The following is a 20,723-nucleotide window of genomic DNA, read 5'->3' as shown; positions in this document are numbered from 1 at the left end:
TACCAGGGAAATAAAGCAATCACAAATGCGGAACTGGCACGGCGGCCACACTAACACGAAGAGAACTGCTAGCTACACAGAGATTGGAAAACCCGCGGGTACACACACTCAACACTGGTTACACTACCTGCACTCCGACCGACTATAGAGTAAGCCTCTATGCTACATGGAAGAGAAATGAATGCATCCCAGAGACTTATTTAACCCCCAACACCTTCTGGCTGATTCTTGACAGTCTTCATTCTGTCGGCGTGTATATATGACTCTTCCAAATTTAGCTTCCAAAGTCCAAGTTGCTTAACTCAATGTATCACCATTCACTGAACAGAGCTCAATTTCCAAATTTCTTTGAATTTCTTTTAACAGAACAGTCCGACATGAAAACCAGAATCTCTTCCATCGGTGCTCTGAGATATTTGTAGTCCAGAAAGTGAATAGTATTTGTTTGGAATTCTTATGAAGAAACTTTTCCTTCTTCTGGAATCCAGTTATGTCTCAATGCTTTAAAATGTTATCTCCCTACCACTGCCTGCACTGCCTGAATTAAAAGACCACAAAATTAACACACTGCCCAATATCACAAGATCTGTTTTGTGGGGTACAGAGGTATTATCTTTTGAGGCATCCAAACTCTCTCTGTATCTGTTTCAGTGCCGTGTTCATTTAAAAAGGCATGAGATAGTCTCATCTCACCAATACGTTTTACAAAATGAGAAATCAGCCACTTTCACAGATCTGGTGATATGGCTGGGTTTCCAATCTCTATGATCCTGGTATATTTTGGATCGTAAACCTTTAAAACAATGTATACTATAGTAAGATAACTTTAATATTAAAGAATTCAAACAGAGAAGGCGGAAAACTAGAATGATTCCAAACCCCATTGCTAAGTTTTTCATTTAACAGTACCTGGCTCCAAGGACGGTTCTTCAATTTCCTGCAACAAAAAACATAAACAAAATTGTGCCAGATGGATGAAACTCAGAATTTATTTACACCCCAAAGTATAACAACTAAGAAGGGAATTTTTAAAAACACAGACAAGGAACCTCACAAATGCAACAGGCGAAGAAACCTGCTTGTTTCAGGCAAGAGCCTGCAGGGGAGTTGGTACCGCACTTCATCCACCTCGGACCCAGGGAACTGTTTCCATGTTTAATGTAGTCCTGTGCTTTGCTGCATTTCCCAGCGCCTGGCAACATTATCACTTTTAATGGTGAGGAACCCATCACATGGCTGTCTTTTTCAACTGTCTTAAATGCCTGGATAGCTGTGCTTTAGTTTTATACTTTTATTGTCTAGCAGAATACCAGACACATTATACCAGATAATCATTTCTCACTAATGCACTATTAGTTTCCAAAAATTCCAAAGATCAAAGGGAAGAAGGCATGGGTGGCTTGACCCATGTTCTACATGTGCACGGTGGACTCACAACACACACATGCCCACCTACCTGGTCAATCGAGTCCCTACAGTATCCCGTGTACCTTCTTCCTTATCTCTTCCAATCAACAATCCAGTAAGCCAGATCTAATTCTTCAACAACCTTCAAGCCCTTCCCAGGAAGCTGTTGTCAAGTCATACCACTGTTACTCCTCACCAACATCAGCGCTTGATTTTACTACCCCCATTCCTACCTCCTCCGCAACGGGCTCATCTGTACCTCACCCCACATCAGGCCAAGTCCTACACATTTACTGCAGGGACTATGTGCTCACAGAGAGCCCGCCCAACGTGTGGTCACTGGCCCCTGTGTTCTCTCTGTTCAAGGGACAACATTCTAGAATTCCAGCCAATTCTGATAAGCAATCTAGGTTCCAGGCAGAAATTTAAGCACTTTACATAAACATATATTAACCAGTCATCACACAGCCCTAGCAAGTTGGTTCTATTAGTATCATCCTTCTTTTCAAAGATCAGGAGTCAGGCACACTGTGGTTCACAAACTTGCTCGAGGACATACAGCAGAGCTAAGATCTGAGCCATGGCTGTGTGACTTGAGTCCATTTATCAGTCAGGCCCACGCATCGTTCTGTTTATACACAGGGAGGATTGCAACCAACCTCTCTCCTCGTGCATGAGACACCACAGGTGCTTAGCGTGTAAGTTACATGCACATGAATGGCTGGCACAGTCCACTGGGCAGTGACCTGCCATCCTGGGAAGCCCTAGAAAACGGGTCACTTTTATAACAATTTCATTTACTAGTAATCAAGTTTGTTTTTTTCTCCATTTCATGCTGGGAATTAAAGATTCTACACGGAAGGAAACAATCATTTTAGGCAGAACGATTCTCTCTTAACTTTCCCTAGACAAAAACATATACATTCCTATTTGTCTCTGAAAGGGGCTTGTATATACTGTCCTGACCAGATAATGTACACAGGACTGTTAAACCTGAGGAGACACTCAAGAAAATAAGCCTGCTCCTCCTTTCCTTTCTGAGTCAGGAACAGGCTTTGTCTCTGCAGCTGGAGAGACATCAATCTGAATGGTGAACCAAGTTTCACCAAGTTTTCTTGCGATCTGTACCCTCCTGGAGGCTGGCTTGTGGCTCACTAGTAACACACCCGGCCTGTCTGGCAGAGAGAAATGAAGGTGGTTTCTGAAAGGTGGTTTCCAATTAATCAGCATAATTTACATTATTACAACAGTAAAAAAACAAGGACTGGCATAAGCCTTTTTTTCATTTCCTCAAAAACGTTCTGAAAATCAGATACTCAGGTTTATTTCAACCGTTTAAACCAACATCGGCTGACAGAAAAAGTAAAAGGAAACTTAAGATCCGTATTAGTGCAAACTATACTTAAAAGTTTACCCACATCTTATTTGTTATTTAACTTTTAACACAGGTGGTAGTTTAACCTGTGTGTAATAGCCAAGATGCTACAATCATCAACAGAACTCTGTACTTTTTGAGGACAAACTTCCCAAAGGGAAAATCAGAACCCATCTTTCCCAGCTATGACGTCAGTGCTCTGGCCACTCCACCGCACCCTCCTGCACTGTTGTCCGAGCCCCATTCTTCTGTCCTGGGGAGGGGGCGCTGCCCTTGCAGTCTCATGTCTCACCTAGGAGTACTTCTGCTGCAGAGGAGGTCCTCCGGGACAGACCTCCATGGTTTGACCTGTTACTGATCAAACTAACAAGAGCCCCCCAAAAGTCCCGAGCCGAAACAATGAGCAATTCTCAACAGGCACATTCTATTCAGGAAAGTTGAAAGCAAAACTCCCTCTAGGAGGCCAAAAAAGGAAACAGACCTTGCAGTGACTTTTAGTGGGGACTGTATCGGAAGTGGATTCCAGAAACTGTAGTCTAACCTTTCATTTTAAAAATATTGAGCCATACAACAATTTACCTGTAATATAGTGAAGTCAGATGATGAAGTATCTAAATTGTTTATACTTTCTTTATCCTCTACCTGTAAAATAAACGGAGAATAAAATTTCCAATACCAATAACAGAAATGCCTTCAAAGATGTCTCACGTCTTCTATTTTTTAATCGCCTTTTCTGTCTGAGAAACATTCATCCTTTTGGAAATAACAATCCACTGAATTAATGGCACGAGAAAACGCAGGGTATGAGTTAAGTGCATAGAATCTGGAATTACCTTGGCTTTCATTCTTATTCTCATGAGCTACTGCCTGGAGACATTTACCCTGTACCTTTTTACCCTCCTATTTTCCCAACTGAAAAATGGGCATAATAGCATCTATATATCTGTGGTTAACGGGATGAAAAAACTAATGCCTAATGTCTGGCAGACAGAATTCAGTAACTAATACTCACCATAATTGTATTGTGCCCTGGATTTCATCCTAACACAATTAAAGCTAAGGCTTTAAAAACAAGGCCACAGTATTCGAAGACTGACTAGGCGGGGTACCAATCCAATGACAGCAAAAGACCAACTTTCCACCTGTTTTGGTATTTCAGACATCACAGCTATTACATCACAGAGTAATCTCCTATAACAAGAAGGCTAGAATAGTGTCCTCAAGATGCTTAATGCCGCACTATTCAAATGGAGAGCGGATACAATTATTCCTCACAAGACACCATTTTTCAATGAAGCAAAGTGTGCCTTTTCAGACTCATCTGTGATGTGAATGGATCAGCCAAACATTGTACTGAAATGGCATTAAAAGAACATAATTCCAAATTTAGTTACTATCTGTTACGCTGTTTGAGGAATTTTTACATTTAGGGTACATCCTAGAGACCCTGCCGAGGTACCTACAGCATGTTCTTGAAGCTGCTCTGGAAGCTCTTTCATCTCCCCCTCCACAAGCTCTCTACTGTCAGACAGGGACTCCTGGAGGTTTTCAGCATCATCATCTTCCACACAGTCTGCAACACTCCCGTTATCAATCTCTGCTTCATCCAACACACTGATATCCATCATGTCGATGTCCTGTAAGTTCTCCAAACTGGTCTCAACATCCTCCTGTGACAAAGAAAAATACAAGCATCAGATGACAAGCCCTGGTCCGTGTACGGAGCTGATCACTGACGAGGTTCACATACCTGTCCATCCCCAGAATTTTCCTCTAGCCCATTATCTTCCACACCCTCTTCTTCTGGTTTGCGCCCTGGAGGAATAATTTATAGTGTGAGATCAAACATACGTATTTTTCAGAAGTGACAACTTTCACTTTTATACACCCTAAGCACTACAGAAAGACAACCTAAAACACCTGTGGGACTTCTCCGTTTAAGAACACAGTAATCCAGGAATAGTTATATCCAATCTGGATAAGGGAGTTACCTATGACCCCTAGTAGAAGTGGTTCTGTTTTTATTAACTAGCTGTGCAAGTACGAGGCACTAGAAATGGATTCTTAATAAGGTGCAAGCAACCACACCTTTTCCAGGCCTGCCCGTCATGTTAAGTGGCTTTGGTTATGGGGAGAAGAGTATCACATACAAATGTGCTGCTGTGGGGAATTCCCTGCAACTCCAGTCGTTAGCATCTGTGTTTTACTACAGATGTTTCAGGTTCAAAACTTGGTAGGTGAACTAAGATCCCACAAGCCTGGCATTACAAAAACCAAACAAAACCCAAACTAACAAAAAGCCATACAAACCAAAACAATCAAAAAAGATCATATTTGCTGCTTTTTGGTTAAGGAATGTGGAACATCTTTACCCAGAGACAACCACATAAAAGGAAAACACAGAAAAGCAAAAAGAAAGTAAATGCCTTTCAGAATTTTACCATCTAAAAGTTAGTCCTGGAGCTATCATACAGTGGGCCAGGGATATCCTTCCATACTGTGCTACGAACATACAAATACTCTCCTTTTAAAAACTGTGCTGCCATTTTACAATCCTTTCACTTACTACCTTGTGAATAGCTTTCTATATTCTTTCATAGCATTATATGGTTTGTGTGATTATGTGCACAGTCGTGTGCGACACTATGGACTGAGGCCACCAAGCCTCTCTATCCATGTGATCTTCAGGGAAGGATACTTGAGTGGGTTGCCATTTCCTACTTCAGGGGATCTTCCCAACTGAGACTGAACCCGCATTTCCTGCACTGGCAGGTGGATTCTTTTTTTTTTTAATATTTATTTTTAATTGACTGATGATTGCTTTACAATTTTGGTTTGATTTCTATCATACATTAACATGAATTAACCACAGGTGTACATATGTCCCCTCCCGTCTAGGTTATTACAGAGCCTCAGTTTGAGTTCCTTGAGTCATACAGCAAATTCGCAGTGGCAATCTATTTACATACATTAGTGTGTATGCTTCCATGCTACTCTCTCCCTTCATCTCACTGTTTTCCTCTTCTCCTTTACCCTCTATGTCTGTGTCTATTGGCAAGTGGATTCTTTACCACTGAGCCACCTGGGAAGCACCATTTTTCTCCAAATTAAAGATGAATTTCTTAGGTACTAAGTGTTTATCTAGTAAGACATCACTTTGCACACGAAGGTCCAATTAGTAAAAGCTATGGTTTTTCCAGTAGTCATGTACAGAACTGAGAGTTGCACCATAAAGCAGACTGAGGGCCGAAAAAATGATGCTTTTGAACTGTGGTGCTGAAGAAGACTCTTGAGATGTCCTTGGACTGCAAGGAGATCAAACCAGTCAATCCTAAAGGGAATCAAGCCTGAATAGTCACTGGAAGGACTGATGCTAAAGCTCCAATACCTTGGCTACCTGATGTGAAGAGCCAACTCATTGGAAAAGCTGGTAAAGATTGAGGGTAAAAGGAGAAGAGGGTGGCAGAGCATGAGATCGTTAGACAGCATCACTGACTCACTGGACATGGACTTCAGCAAACTCTGGGAGATAGTGAAGGACAAGGAAGCCTGACTTGGTGCATTCTATGGGGTTGCAAAGAGTCAGGATGACTTAACGATTAACAACAATCATTTGTACCATAATTCAGACTTTAGAATTTTCTTATACCACGTGTTACTTGATTTTTCCATATTCTAACTTCACTCATGTTTTCTGAACTTCCCCCCCCCCCCCAGAAATATTTTAATTGCAAATAGCCTTGGTAGTTGGCTGGGAACCTCAGTATCCTATGGCAAAACATGCCTCAAGCTTCAGAAATGTCTGGAACTCAACCTAGTGGTCTTTATAAATATGCTAGGAAGATATACCAGCAGCACTTCCACAGACTTGTACCATTCTAGAATATGCACATTGGCTTTTGCCCAATTCCATTGAGTTAGTAGGAAAAATCTAAGTAGACTACCAGAACTTGCCACCCTTTCTACTGTCTTTCTCCCTTTCACAAGAAAGGCAGCAGGTTTTCATCAGGCAGATCCAGATCTCACTTCAACTAGTACACACAGGTACAATGCAGCCTGAAGCCCTCCCAGGGGAGAATTGTTCCAGGTAAGAAATGCCCTAACAAGCAATGTCAAGAGGATGTGCAGTCCTAAGAACATCCAGTCTTCACTATGGAAAGCACACCCCCATCGGGATGCTAACCAACAACCACTATTTGGCAAAGATACCCTGCTTTCCACAGATGAAAAACAATGTGTCTCAATGAATCCAAAATTAATGTGAATGAGAATTACCACTGTGGCAAAAACTAAAGCAACTGTTTTTGGTACTACTAAGAGAAAAGGCACCCCTCAAATTCTTCCTCCAAAGAGTAAAAACGCCTCCCACATTCGCAATCTCCAAACCACAGGCCCATGCAGCCTCACAGTTCTTGTCTCTGTAACTTTCCTCCATTAAGCTTCTACTTCAGGGAGAATGTCCAATTCAACTGTTAGACCTCTCTGCAGACTCCTGCTGGAACTCCCCCAGGCCCCAGTGTGGCTGGCTGCATGTGGGCAGGTATTTTAAAAAATCTGATTACACAAATACATTCACACAAGTATAATGATTAAAAGATTCTCACCACTTCATAGTAAATTTCACTTTACTAGTAAAAGATCCAGAGAAGGCAATGGCACCCCACTCCAGTCCTCTTGCCTGGAAAATTCCATGGACGGAGGAGCCTGGAAAGCTGCAGTCTATGGGGCTGCACAGAGTCAGACACGATTGAAGTGACTTAGCAGCAGCAGCAGTAAAAGATCCACCCTCATAAATACATGAAAAAGTTCTTTTTCATGTATTTCATGTAAAAAGTTCTTTTCCTTTCTCCCCGTTGCACTTCTAAGAGGTAACCACTGTTGTCAGCTTGGTGGCCCTTGAAAACATCTTGTGGATTTACACAAATACCATTCAAATGGAAATGAACTTGTTATGTAAAGGAATCACACTGTGTATATATACATATTCTGTAACTTGCTTCTGTTAATAAAGGCCTTGGAAAATTGTCTTGCCCTATACGTTGACTCACCTCCACAGTTAGTTTCACAGTTTGGTCACCCCTGTCCAGAAAGCAGCTTTATTAATTTACCATCTCCAATAACTACTCACTTCCTTACACCCTTGTCAATGTGGAATATTGAGAATTATGTACCTATTTACCAGTGTAATTGGCAAAAATGATAGTCATTATTATTTTTATTTGCTTTCCTTCAAGAATTTTTCTTTTTTGTATATAGGCCTTGTTTGTTTTTTCTTTTATCTGTGACCTGTCTATTCATGAAAATGAAGGGGAAGTGTTAGTTGCTTAGTTGTGTCTGACTGTTGTGACCTCGTGGACTGTAGACTGCCAGGCTCCTCTGTCCATGGGATTTCCCAGCAAAGAATACTGGAGTGGGTTGCCATTTCCTTCTCCAGGGATCTTCCTGACCCAGGGATTGAACCCAGGTCTCCTGCATTGCAGGCAGATTCATTACCGTCTGAGCCACCCGGGAGGTCTCTTTTCTGAACTCAATTGGCTATTTTCTTATTAATTTGTAGGAATATTGAATGCTTTCTGGATGTTTATATGCTGTAACATTTTCTCCCAATTATATCTATTTATGGTATCTTTCATTAAGAAAATCTTAATATTCTACCATTAAAATGAGAGCAAGAATGCAACAGTTTTTCAATTTGAGTTATTCTTCTGTATTTTCTTTTTGATGAATATTAGAACAGACAAATCTCAAAGGTCTTTTAGGTTACTTTGAGGGGAATTGAGAACCTTATGCTATCAAGTCATCATATCTAGGAAAACTTTCTCAAAATTAGTTATGTTACACTACTTAAATATTTCCTTGTAGCTTTACCTATTACTTGAACATACGGTATCTATTTTTAATGTCCTCTGGCAATACCTTAAGTCTTTGACTTGAAAATGATGTTTCATTGGCACATCAAAAACAAAGCAGACAATTAAAACCAGTTAGCAAGTTTTGCAAGTGCACTGTTCATATTAGCCATTCCCACCCCCCAACATTTCTTAAGCTGTCATTGGCTCATTTTGGATTGCTTCACTAGTATTTAATTTCATGAGGTACATGAAGACTAAAGGACCTTAGAGACCCAGCAGTGGCCAAGAATTTGACACCTGCAGCAAAGTCAATGCAACAGCACCCCACTCCAGCACTCTTGCCTGGAAAATCCCATGGACGGAGGGGCCTGGTGGGCTGCAGTCCAGGGGGTTGCTAGGAGTCGGACACAACTGAGCAACTTCACTTTCACACACTGGAGAAGGACATGGCAACCCACTACAGTGTTCTTGCCTGGAGAATCCCAGGGACGGGGGAGCCTGGTGGGCTCCCGTCTATGGGGTCGAACAGCATCGGACACAACTGAAGCGACTTAGCAGTAGGAGCAGCAAAGAGTAGGACTTCCATGGTAAAGAATTCGCCTGCAATTCAGGAGACCCCAGTTCATTTCCTGGGTTGGGAAGATCCCCTGGAGAAGGGATACGTTACCCAATCCAGTAGTCTTGGGGTTCCCTGGTGGCTCAGTCGGTAAAGAATCTGCCTGCAATGTGGGAGACCTGGGTTCAAGCCCAGGGTTGGGAAGATCCCCTGGAGGAGGGCCATGGCAACCCACTCTCTTCTATGGAATTCCCTGGTGGCTCAGATGGTAAAGAATCAGCCTGCAACACAGAAGACTTGGGTTCCATTCCTGGGTTGGGAAGATCCCTGGAGAAGGGAACAGCCACCCAGACAAGTATTCTGGCCTGGAGAATTCCATGGACGGAGGAGCCTGGCAGGCTACAGTCCATGGGACTGCAAAGAGCTGAACACGACTGAGCAACTTTCACTTCAGCAAAGAGTACACTAGCACTCTGCAAAAACGAAGAAGGGCACCTGGAAGAGATGGTTGATTCCCAGTGCAGGGCAGGGAAAGCAAACAAGACGCTGAGCACCCTTTTGTGCCACAAAGTGTTCAAAGAGCGATGTAAACATGTTAAGAAGATACTGGGGCCAGCTTGCAGGAGTCTCACAGCCAGAATTTGAACATCAAAATAAATAATAATCACAAAGGCTTATCACCTACTGAATAGGAATCTCTAAATTCACACTGATAAGTGGGGGAGAAGTGCAAGTTACTACCTCTTACGGCAGAAATCCAGCACTAGAGATGGAATGATGAATTTAGAAAATCACCACTGGACAACTCAGTGGAATGCTGACACTAGTGGAGGGTGAAAGGTGGTATTTTTAAGTCTCTGAGTATCCTCCCCATAGATACAATTTCAAACTCTCCTGTGGAGAAACATCCAACCAACACCACCTCGAGTTACCTGCCCAAATTGTCAGGATGTGCCTCTAAGGAGGACACATAACAACAGAGGAAAAATAACACTTCCAGTGGTATTTCTGACAAAAGTGTGTGATTTGAACCTAATCATGAGGGGAGGAAAAACACCACCAGAAATACCCCCCAATAAACCCAAACTGAAAAACAGGCTTCAAAATAAGTGGCCTGTGCTCTTCAGAAAATGCTAATGTCACAAATACAAACAAAGGCTTGGGAACTGTTGTAAATTAAAGGAGAGCAAAAAGATGTGCCATGACAACTGAAGGCAAAAGACCCTAGAATTTCTTTCTTCTGAGTTATGAAACATTACTGGAATAAATGATTAAATAAGGTCTAAGCTTAGATAACAGCATTATTCCAATACTAATTTCTTGATTTTGGTAACTACGTACATAGTTATGTAATATCCTTGCTTTTAGAAAATACTGTAGTATGTAGGAGCAAAGAGGCACATACTTGCAACTTATTCTGAAACAGTTCAGGGGAAAAGGGAAAAATATATATGTATTACATTTGTTTTATCCTTTTCTTTCTCCCTCCTCCCCTCCCCTCCCTCTCTCGAGAAAGAAAAGGATAAAACAAATGTATTAAAATGATAGCATTTCGGGAATCTGGGTGAGAATATATGAAAATGTCTTGTATTTTTCTTGTATCTTTTCTAAGCATGAAATTATGTCTCCCAAAAAAAGATACACTGTACATTCATATTCAAAGTTTTTATGGATCCATGCTTTCATTTATCTTGGCTAAAGACATAGGAATGGAATAATTTGGGATGTATTAATATTTCAGTTGAATTTTTAAAAACTTTTATGTGCCAATTTTTCTCCCAAAATAATTGTATCATTTTATATACTCCACAGCAGTGTATGGGAAGTTTGTTTTTCTATGTCTTTGCCATTTTAATAGTTGTTTTCTAGTACTTCTCATCATTTTAATTTTCATTTCCTTGATAGCTAAACGTAACAATTTTTGATGTGGTCACTGGCCATTTACTTATATTCTCTTGTGAAGCATCTAGTCAAAATTTTGCCAATTATTAAAATGTATTTGATTGCTTAAAAACATGCTGCTGCTACTGCTAACTCGCTTCAGTCGTGTCCGACTCTGTGCGACCCCAGAGACGGCAGCCCACCAGGCTCCCCTTTCCCTGGGATTCTCCAGGCAAGAACACTGGAGTGGGCTGCCATTTCCTTCTTCAATGCAGGAAAGTGAAAAGTGAAAGTGAAGTCACTCAGTCATATCCGACTCTTAGCAACCCCATGGACTGCAGCCCACCAGGCTCCTCTGTCCATGGGATTTTCCAGGCAAGAGTACTGGAGTGGGGTGCCATTGCTTTGCTTTTCTAGTTAAATTACTTTAAGTGATCTATTAAACAAAGTTTTGGTGTAAAACTAGTTTGGAAGCTTTCTAGGATTCTGATTAAAACCATAAGATTTCAAAGTATTTTGAGTTTGTTCAAACTGAACAGAAGAAAAAACTCTTATTTTCAGTAAAAATCTTAATAAAATTTAATAAGGCAGTTGTAAAATAATTCAAGAGAACTTATAAAGTAGTCCTCTTGAATATGAAAAAGTACTGTAAAACTTCAGAATAAGAATGACTGCAAGCATCTTAGAAACCAGACAGAAAAGAGTTTGTATTGGGAATTCCTGGCAGTCCAGTGGTTAGGACTCTGTAAGCTAGGGCCTAGGCTCAATCCCTGGTCAGAGAACTAAGATTCCAGAAGCCACACAGTGCAGAAACTCACGCCCAGTTTTTTTGCTTTGAATGGTTCTACTTCCCGTGAAGTTTCAGAACAGGCAAAACTAATCATCTACGGTCAAAGTAACTATTCCCCCCCCCCCCCCCCCCCCCCCTGAGGGACAAGCAGGGATTATGACTGGGCAAGAGCACTAGGAATTTAGCAGAAATGTATCACACTGGGACTTCCCTGGTGGTCCAGTGGCTAAGACTCCACACTCTCAATGTACGGGAACCAGGTTCGATCCCTGTTCAGGGAACTAGATCCCACATGCTGCAATAAAGACCTGGTACATCCAAATAAATAAGTAATAAATATTTTAAAAATCCCATTATTCTAATCACTATTTAACGTCACATCATATACAAAAATAAATTCCAAATGAACTCAAAATAAAACTATTAAATACTACTCTGCAGTGCACATTTCTTAAAAAAGTAATTTTAAAGCAAAGAACTGCTTTTTAAAATACAACATAAAATCTAAACCCAAATAAAACAGGTTAATGGCATTGCCTGTATTAAAGATTAAAACTTGAAAGACAAAAACATCACAAATTAGTTAAGTCAAAACAAACTAGTTAAGTCAAATGAAAGACTGGGGAAAAAAACAATCGACATTTTACAGAGAGAGCACTCTCAAAAGTGAGACAAGCATCAAAATGAGCAAAGGGCATGAAGAGACAATTGAGAAAATACAGATGGCCAATTATCAGAAATTTTCTAATCTGTGAAGAAATGTAAATGGACACTTTACCTGTGGAGAAATTCAGACAGATACAAAGAAAATAATATTTAGCATTAAGCAAGAATTTAAAGTAACAAGTACCTGCCCATGTTGCTAGTTATTAACCAGTAGAGCCTGTTGGAAAGCCACTTGCTAATAACTATTTTAAAAATAAATGTACATATCTTTTGACACCAGAATTCTACTTCTCTCAGTTAACAAAAACATATTGCTTCAGCAGAGGTAACTGGCACATGGACATGCTGAAAACCGGAACAAATAGTCTAGTGATAAAACTGAGGAGCTCAACTGTAATACAAAGGACGAATACTTAAGCCATTAAAAGAATGAGGTCTTTTTATTTTCTGCATTATTGAAAAAAGTAAATTAAAGGATGTTGTGTGTAGTATGGATTTTTTTTTTAATGGAAAGATAAAACCACACTGGGTTTCTGGTTACATCTTTCCGCATTTGTTTTTAGGTAACGGTAGACACACAGAAAAGTCTGGGAAAACATGCCTACTTTTAATAATGGATCGTCTCCTTTATTTAATGCACATTTATGTTCCTAAAAACCCTAACACAAGGATTTCTTTTTCTTAAAAACAAAAACAAACAAACTCCACAGGCTATATTCTCTGCCTGCCAGCCCCAATAAACGTTTTTCTCTGATTTTTCAGTACTCTGCCCTGGCAAAAACATCGACTTAGGCAAAGTCAAAATGTACAACAAACCGTGGGCCACACAAGTGACGTCATCCAAGTGATGACACTGACTGCTATTCTCCCAGAACTAATATACCAAAGCGTGGTCCATATTGGTGCCTGCCTCTCAGACATTTCACACCCAGGTCTTCACCACTGGCCAGGTAAAAATATTTCATTTTGGGGCCTGAGCAATAAAACTTTCAATTACCCAGAGAACTTTCAGGATAGCCCAACTGGCCGGTTTTAGCTGATTCTTTCTTAAACCATAGTTGAATGTCACTGAATTCAATTAGGAATTCAATTTATTGAGTAAATACTAGCAGGAAAGAAGACAATGAAGAAGCAAACCCTGTCCTCAACAACCTAATAAGGACACAAGGCAGGATGATGTCAGCATTGAAACTCAGGCCAGGGCAGTGCAGAGGACCTAAGGAGAGAAGACTTGCTACTGGTGAGATCAGAAGTTGCCTCTTGATGAACTAGGACTCAAATGCAGACAGATGGGGAAGAGGAGTGGGTGGAGTAAACCACACGTCTGGGACCTGATTGCAGGTGGATGTAATAGAGGAAAGGTGGTAGGGGCGGAAGCGGGAAGGGACCATCTGGGGCAATGGTGAGGGTCATTAATGCCATGTGGAATCTGGCTTTCATGCGGTAGGCAGTTTCGAAAGCAGCATCTGTAAAAGTGACAACTCTGTTTTGGCCAGGCGGTATTTAAAAGGCAAGTTATTTTCCACAAGTCAGAGCAATAGGTCTGAGACTCAAGTAATCCTAAACACTCTCTACCTCAAGAAGGTTAAGACTCTGGATAAGCAACAGCTGCCGAGAAACCTACAGAAAAAAATAAGTAAAGGTGTCAGTACCTCTTCCATGCTGAGACTTCCCAAATCCCATGGAAACACCTTCATTCAAGGTGCATCAAAGATTCACAGGGCAGTCCACAGGCACATTAGCAGAGGAAGCCAGATTGAAAGAAGTTCCTAGCATCACCCTCCATACCTTTGCTGGATCTCTTTGATGTCTTCTTATTTCCTTCAGAGGTAATTTCAATTTCATCAGGATTACCTCCCTCATCTTCAATTGCCTAAAGGGAAGGGAAAAGAAAAGTTCACCCAAAAAGGCAGCACACAGACTTGACTTCCACAGAAGCTTCAGGGGCTGATCTGGAAAGGGTCTCTCCCCACCTATTCATTCCATCTTTCTGTTGCAGCAAGGGCCCCAGAGGCAGACCGATTCTACCGTACTTTGGCTGCCTGGTCTCAGGCAGGCTTACTTAATTGTTCCGAGTTTGTTTTTCACTCTGGCATGAGGGACTAATTAAAGTTCTTACCCTGGAAAGCTGTCATGAAAATTCTTGTTAGTCACATAAAGCAAGCACTTATCAGACATCTGACTTATTTTTAATATTATCACCACAATCTGACAAATCCTAATCCTGGGTCCAAAAGAACTCAGAAAGGGAGAAGCAAACTCACTAATTACCTATGACGTCACTCGGCAATGTGTTATTAGACCCTCCCTGATCCCCTCTCAATTCCACGCCTGAATTAGCACCATCTGGACAGAATATGGGATGTGCAATGGATGGGACATTGCACTACCTCATCCCTCACAAATCTGACTCCTAAGGTCTTTCTCTCAACCACTAGGGGACCTGCTTCATTGGACACAGAACCCTAAGGATTTTTGAGTGAGTGCCGCCTCCCATCCCAAGACTGTGTTGCTCAGTTAAGCAGCTCCCAGGCTTGCTCAGCACCGTGAAGGCCACTAAGGAGGCACTCAGGAGGAAAAGAAACAAAAAACCCCCAACCCCCACAAAACAAACAAACAAAAGAAGATGTACTGAGCCTGTCAATGCTGATATCCCCAGACACCAGGCCTCAGATTTTAACTTTTGGAAACCTTTTCTGAATAGTCTTGGGAACCCATGTTCTATTTTTAAATCAGTTTCAAATGCTGTTTTGTTTGTAAGTAGTTTCAGAAGTCTCAAAGATTCTCAGGAGTATTCTAGCTTGGTAAAGTCTAAGTTCAGAATGTAGCTTGGGGGCTCCACAACTAACCTGTACCAGGAACAAAGAAAACCTCTTCTCTGAAGCCAGAGCCAGAAGAAAGATTTGGAGTTATGCCCTGGCATGAAGAAGGGCTCAAACAGAAAGTGCCTTACCCTCTGCCTGGAGACAAAAGATTCCGGACCACCAGCAGCAGAAAACAACTACCTCGGACAGAAAGTGGACCAGTCTGCCTCTCAGATGGTCTCTACGTGTAGTGTTTACAGGGTCGTCCCCAGGGAGGGACCGAAGGCTATGAGTCATCGTTATAGGCCTTGCCAAATTAGACTGTTGTCTCCACCTTTCCCTGTTTTGCTTTTCTACAAAAATAAATAAAACAGAAAAGAGACAAAACACTCTGTGACAGAAGTAGAAAAGAAGAATTCCAGTTACTTCCAGACTTGCTCGGGCAGAGTGGCAGATGGGTGTATACACTGATGGTGTTTGTGTATTTTGAGCACATCCCTAATAGAAGAGCAAGAAGGGATGGATTTCTCCTCTCAGAGATCCTAGTGGAGATCATACGAGCGTCAACCACCAACCTGACAGGGAGGTTCAATGCTCTATCAACATCAAAGGCCTGTGGATTATCTGGGGGAATAATGGCTAAAGCCCTCCAATTTGGCTTTGTTGACAGGAGGCCCTGAAGCTAGTAACACGGATCACAGGTCCCTGGGTGCCAACCATCCCCTCCTTGCATACTCTCCAGGTAAACACTTCAGTGGTGAATTGCCTGCCCTGTCGTCTTAGACGGGAGTCAGTATCCATAGTTAAAGAAATGTACACTAGAGTTACAAATGCCCCACTGACTCGGGGCAATAACAACTCATCACTCTCAAGCCTGAACTTCCTCAACCGGATAATAGAAAATTACCCTCACTTCCTCTAAACAGAAATTAATGAATAAAACCCGGATCCTCTGTTTGTGAGGCAAGAGAGGGTGGAATGAGTCACAAACTGTACTGCTTGGGGAAGTAAGGTGGGGGGAGGATAGGTGACAAGGCTTAGAGATCACAGAGGAGAAGTCCTGGAACAAGAGTTGAGAGACGGTGAAACAAAGAATTCACCAGAATCAGACAGCACAAGGCAAGCGGAAGAGCACAAATTCTTAACTCCCTACTTTTCAAACGCATCCCTCAGAATCCCACCTGGCAAGAAGGCGTCAGAATCCCCAGTTTGCAAATACCAAACAGTGGTACCTCCGGTTGTTATAAGAGTTTAGGGCTTTCCTCATAGCTCAGTTGTTAAATCATGTGCCTGCAATGCAGGAGTCCCAGGTTCCATTCCTGGGTAGGGAAGATCCCCTGGAGAAGGAAATGGCAACCCACTCCAATATTCTTGCCTGGAGAATCCCATGGACATAAGAGCTTGGCGGGCACAGTCCATGGGATCGCAAGAGTCGGACACGATTTACCGACTAAACCACCCCCACCAAACAGTGATACAGAGAGAACAGTCAATTGTGGCAGCGATTGCCCCTCAAGCGTTCACATGTATCAGGCAGCGCGCCAAGCCCATTTCATGCCATCTTACTTAAGCCGAACGCGAAAGAATTCTTTCTTTTGGACACAAGGAGAAACAGGCCTAGAGAGGGTTAAAATGTCTTCCACGCTCAAGATCGAGTCACGGAGACTGACAGAGTCCTTAGGTTCTGAAGTCTAACTGTAGGTTTCATTTCTAGTCTTTATTACAAACAGCACTTTCCCTGCCAGGCTGAGCCCCCGAGCCCGTGCTGGCAAATCCCTAAGCCATTCCCCCCAACCCCGCTCCCAATAAAATACCCTTTTAATACGGTTACTTCGTAAAGTACCCCCCTATTCTCGGCTTCTAGGCCCTAACGGATTAGGCAGCATCTCTAGCTCCAGAGGAGGCCCCGCAACCAGCACACGCTCAGAAAATCGCCCGGCCTGGGTTCAAATCTAGACCTCCCCTCCCCGGCCGAGTGACCTTGGCCGAGTCCCCTGACTACCCGGGCGGAGCGAGGATTTCAGGTTCCGCGTCCACTTTTAGACACTGGGATAAAAGCAGCCAAAGGAAACCCTAAAAAGCAGGGACTGACGCGGATAACACAAGCCCTCGGCCCATGTCACCTGCCACCTCGAACTTCCCCCGTTCGCGTCGAGATTTTCTTGTTCTCGCTCCGATGCAGCGCTGGGCTTTGAACTTGGGCCCGCCGGGGTCGGCGATCTCGCTCGGGCCTCAGAGAAGCGGGGACAGGCCCGGGGCAGGCCGCAAACGGACCCCGAGGCCAGGAGGCCCCCCGAAGCGGCCGCCGGGGTTCCCCGGCCCACCTCCCACACACCCCAGGGTCCCAGCTCTACCTTTCTAAGCCGTTCCATCAAAGCGCTCTTGTTGCCGCTCGAATCCAGGTTCCGTTTCTTCAGCTCCGCCCGCAAATCGATCACCCTAAGGTCAGTGAGGCGCCGCGTCCCGGTCTCCGACGAGGCGGAGCTCAGAGCCGCTGCGCCCGCCGCACCAGAATCGCCTAAGCCGGACAGAGACTCCGCCATTCCAGGGACCCTGGCTCCACCGACTACTTCACAGAGAACCCGGCCGGGTTTACCTCGGCTTTCAGCACAAAATGGCGCCGCCTGCGAGAGAACCGCTCCGGCCGCCCCTGTGCGACTCGCTTCTGCGCAGGCGTATCCGGCGCGGGTTCGACGCTCCCGGCCGCGTCTGCCCATGCGCGGTGGCAGCCCTGGGAGGGACGCACGCCGGCGCACTACTTCTCGCCGGCCTCCCGCCGAGAACGGCCGAGGCGCATGCGTACCGCGGTCACACCGCCTGCCGGCTGTGGCCTGGCGCCAGAGCTGTTCAGCTTGATCAGGCCCGTCGCGCAGGCGCGGCCGGAAAAAGGGGGCGGGAGGAATGGAGTGCCTTTTCCTCTCAGGCGGCGCCATCTTGTGCTAGAGCCGCTACAGCTGCTGGCGGTGGGGAGTAGTTGGTGGAGACAAGACACCTAGGATAGTACTCTGGAAGGGGCCGCCGACTTTGGAATGGCCGCTTTCGTCTCGGAAATCGGGACGCGACGGCTTGGCGACCTGCGGGCGGAGCTGAAGCGGAACCTGGACACGGGCGGCAACAGGAGTGTCCTGATAGAATGGCTGTAAGGTGAGGCGGCCCGGGGGCCCGGGGTGGCGCCAGAGGCTGAGGAACTTCCCCGGCCCTAACTGCCAGGGACTGCGGGGCCGGGCTGTGAGACCCAGGACTGACACCGCCCCTCGCTGTGGCCGGCGCCTCTCTCCAGCCGGGGGCCTCAGAGCGCTGCTCCCAGGGCCGTATGACAGATAGAGGCATACACAGAATTGAAGAATTGACTGTACTGGCTACAATCACAGCCCCTAACTTACCTGTTCTTCTCTTTCTTCCATGATTGACCTTGAACCTTCTCTCCTGAAAAAGGGAATTCAAATGGAAGCATAAGGAGAAAGACAGGGAGTCAGATTCCCGAATGGAAGACATTTCCCGAGTTGAACCCAGGTAATTCACAAACTGCTGGTTCGAGTGGGCTTGCAACTTAGAAACCTAGAACCCAGAAGGGCCGCTGGAGCTTTTCGTCATTAAGATTGAGCTTGGACCAAAAAAAGAATGAGCCAGGACTGGAATGTCCCTGTAGTCGGGTAGTCAAGGCTTAACCTTCTAATGAAGGGTTGGGGGTTCCTTGGTTGGGAAGCTAACACCCACCCCAAAAAACCCAAAAGGTAAATATTGTAAAAATTCAATAAAGACTTTGAAAATGGTCCAGATTAAAAGAGAGAGAGAGAGAATGAACCAGGACAAAGACATGCATCAGGTGGGCAGGGTCAGTGGCTGACCTGTCAACTAAGTGATCAGGGTAGCAGCTCTGGTCCCTGTGATCAAAGTTGTGGAAGCAGTCCTGGTGGTCGAAGTCAGAATGGTAGCGCTCATCCAGGGCTGTCCGCTTAGCTTCTGGCCAGTAAACATCATCTCGCCTAGAGAAGCAAGAAAGGAGGATGTACATTTCCCCCTCCTAATGGACGACCTCTGTGGAAGCTGGTAAACTAAACCCTCAACTGTCCAACTGCCCCATCACTTCACAAAACGAGAACTAACTGTGTCCATAGAGGCCATTCTCTGCCACTTGAGTTGCGAGTGCCTGGAAGGGTGATATGGGATGTGACTGAAGGGCTCAATTCTCTTACCCACATGCCCAAGTCCCCCACAGAGAAGTTAGGTCTCCTTACAGAAGGGGATCAGAGAAGTGGGTGTCAGATCCCCTCTGAGAACCGCTCACAGCCACAAGGGTCAGCCAGTCTACTAGGACAGTTGCCCCATGCAGACTTGACCCAGGAAACATCCAGTGCAGAGGACTAGTAGCACTTGAGATATAACTGTTCAAAAACATTCTATGATCTTCACGAACTCTCCCATCAATATTTTGTAAAATGCACAAAAATCCTAAGACATCTTAAAAACCCTTTACAGAAGTCTCAATGTTATATTACACAGGGACAGATTAAAATGAACAAACGCACACCATGCAGCCTCCCCCAAGTCACCATCCATGTGGAAAAGCTCTCATAGGATCAGCCCTAGGATTATTGCCCCAGACTCCTCACAGCAAGGTCTGAAACAGGCCTTTCTATTTTAGTATTTGTATGTCACAACAGTATGTCTGGGGAATTAAAATAAACCTCATTAATAGAATGAACCAACACAAATCACTACAATGATTTCAAAGCATGGAAGGTTCCCAGGAGGTACATTTTGGTCCCTGATCACCTGACCAGCACCCTGTGTTATGTGCTGCTGTGGGGGTCTGAACTTCCTCGGGGGGCTGGGGGGACAGCCTGTACTGGGACTCCAACCTAATGATTTAATAAGCACAACTTTCACCGTTTCTCCATCAACATCAAACCATCTCAGGTTTCCAAATAAAGTACAGAGTATCAAGTTGAGCTGTAGCAAATACTCGTGCTTCTTTTTAAATAAAAAGCCCGTGTTAACAAGGCTCTGGAGAGCAAGGCACAGTTCTAAATTCCACGGGACACCAAAGAGGCGGCAGCGAGGCGCGGTGTGGCTTACCGCCCGTCGTCATAGGGCCTCCGCTCCTGCTCATAGTGTAGGTCTTGCTGGCGCCGCCGCAGGAGCTCCACGCGCATGCGCTTGCGCTCCAGCCGCTCCCGCTCCATGCGCTCCCTCTCCAGGAGGCGTCTCTGGAAGGCCAGCCTCTCACGGGCGAATAGGAGCTCCTCGTGCTCCTGCCGCTCCAGCTCTGCCTGTGCGTACTGCTCTCGATCACCGAGCTCTCGCACCCTGCAGGCGAAGAGTAGAGGTTGCAAGGGCTCATGAGCTGCAGCAGTGCGGGCAGCGCCCTGGAGTGGGATCAGGACTGGAG

General features: G+C 44.3%; 1 protein-coding gene across 1 annotated transcript in view; it reads right to left on the bottom strand.

Annotated features, from left to right (window-relative positions):
* LOC104979908 (scaffold attachment factor B1-like) overlaps positions 1-18,024 on the bottom strand; it is a 29,769-nt gene extending 11,745 nt beyond the window's left edge. Inside the window, exons 1-6 of the mRNA XM_010828458.1 lie at positions 17,686-18,024; positions 14,316-14,400; positions 4,533-4,597; positions 4,246-4,452; positions 3,362-3,424; positions 910-937 (exon numbers count right to left, since the gene is read on the bottom strand). Coding sequence (XP_010826760.1) covers positions 910-937; positions 3,362-3,424; positions 4,246-4,452; positions 4,533-4,597; positions 14,316-14,400; positions 17,686-17,874 — 637 coding nt within the window. The 5' untranslated portion in view covers positions 17,875-18,024. The remainder of the gene's footprint in view (positions 1-909; positions 938-3,361; positions 3,425-4,245; positions 4,453-4,532; positions 4,598-14,315; positions 14,401-17,685) is intronic.
* Between the last annotated feature and the right edge of the window lie 2,699 nt (positions 18,025-20,723).

This window comes from Bison bison, unplaced genomic scaffold, assembly GCF_000754665.1.
Source record: "Bison bison bison isolate TAMUID 2011002044 unplaced genomic scaffold, Bison_UMD1.0 scf7180017864492, whole genome shotgun sequence".
NCBI classification, from domain to species: Eukaryota; Metazoa; Chordata; class Mammalia; order Artiodactyla; family Bovidae; genus Bison; species Bison bison.
This window is presented reverse-complemented; position numbering and strand designations above follow the sequence as displayed.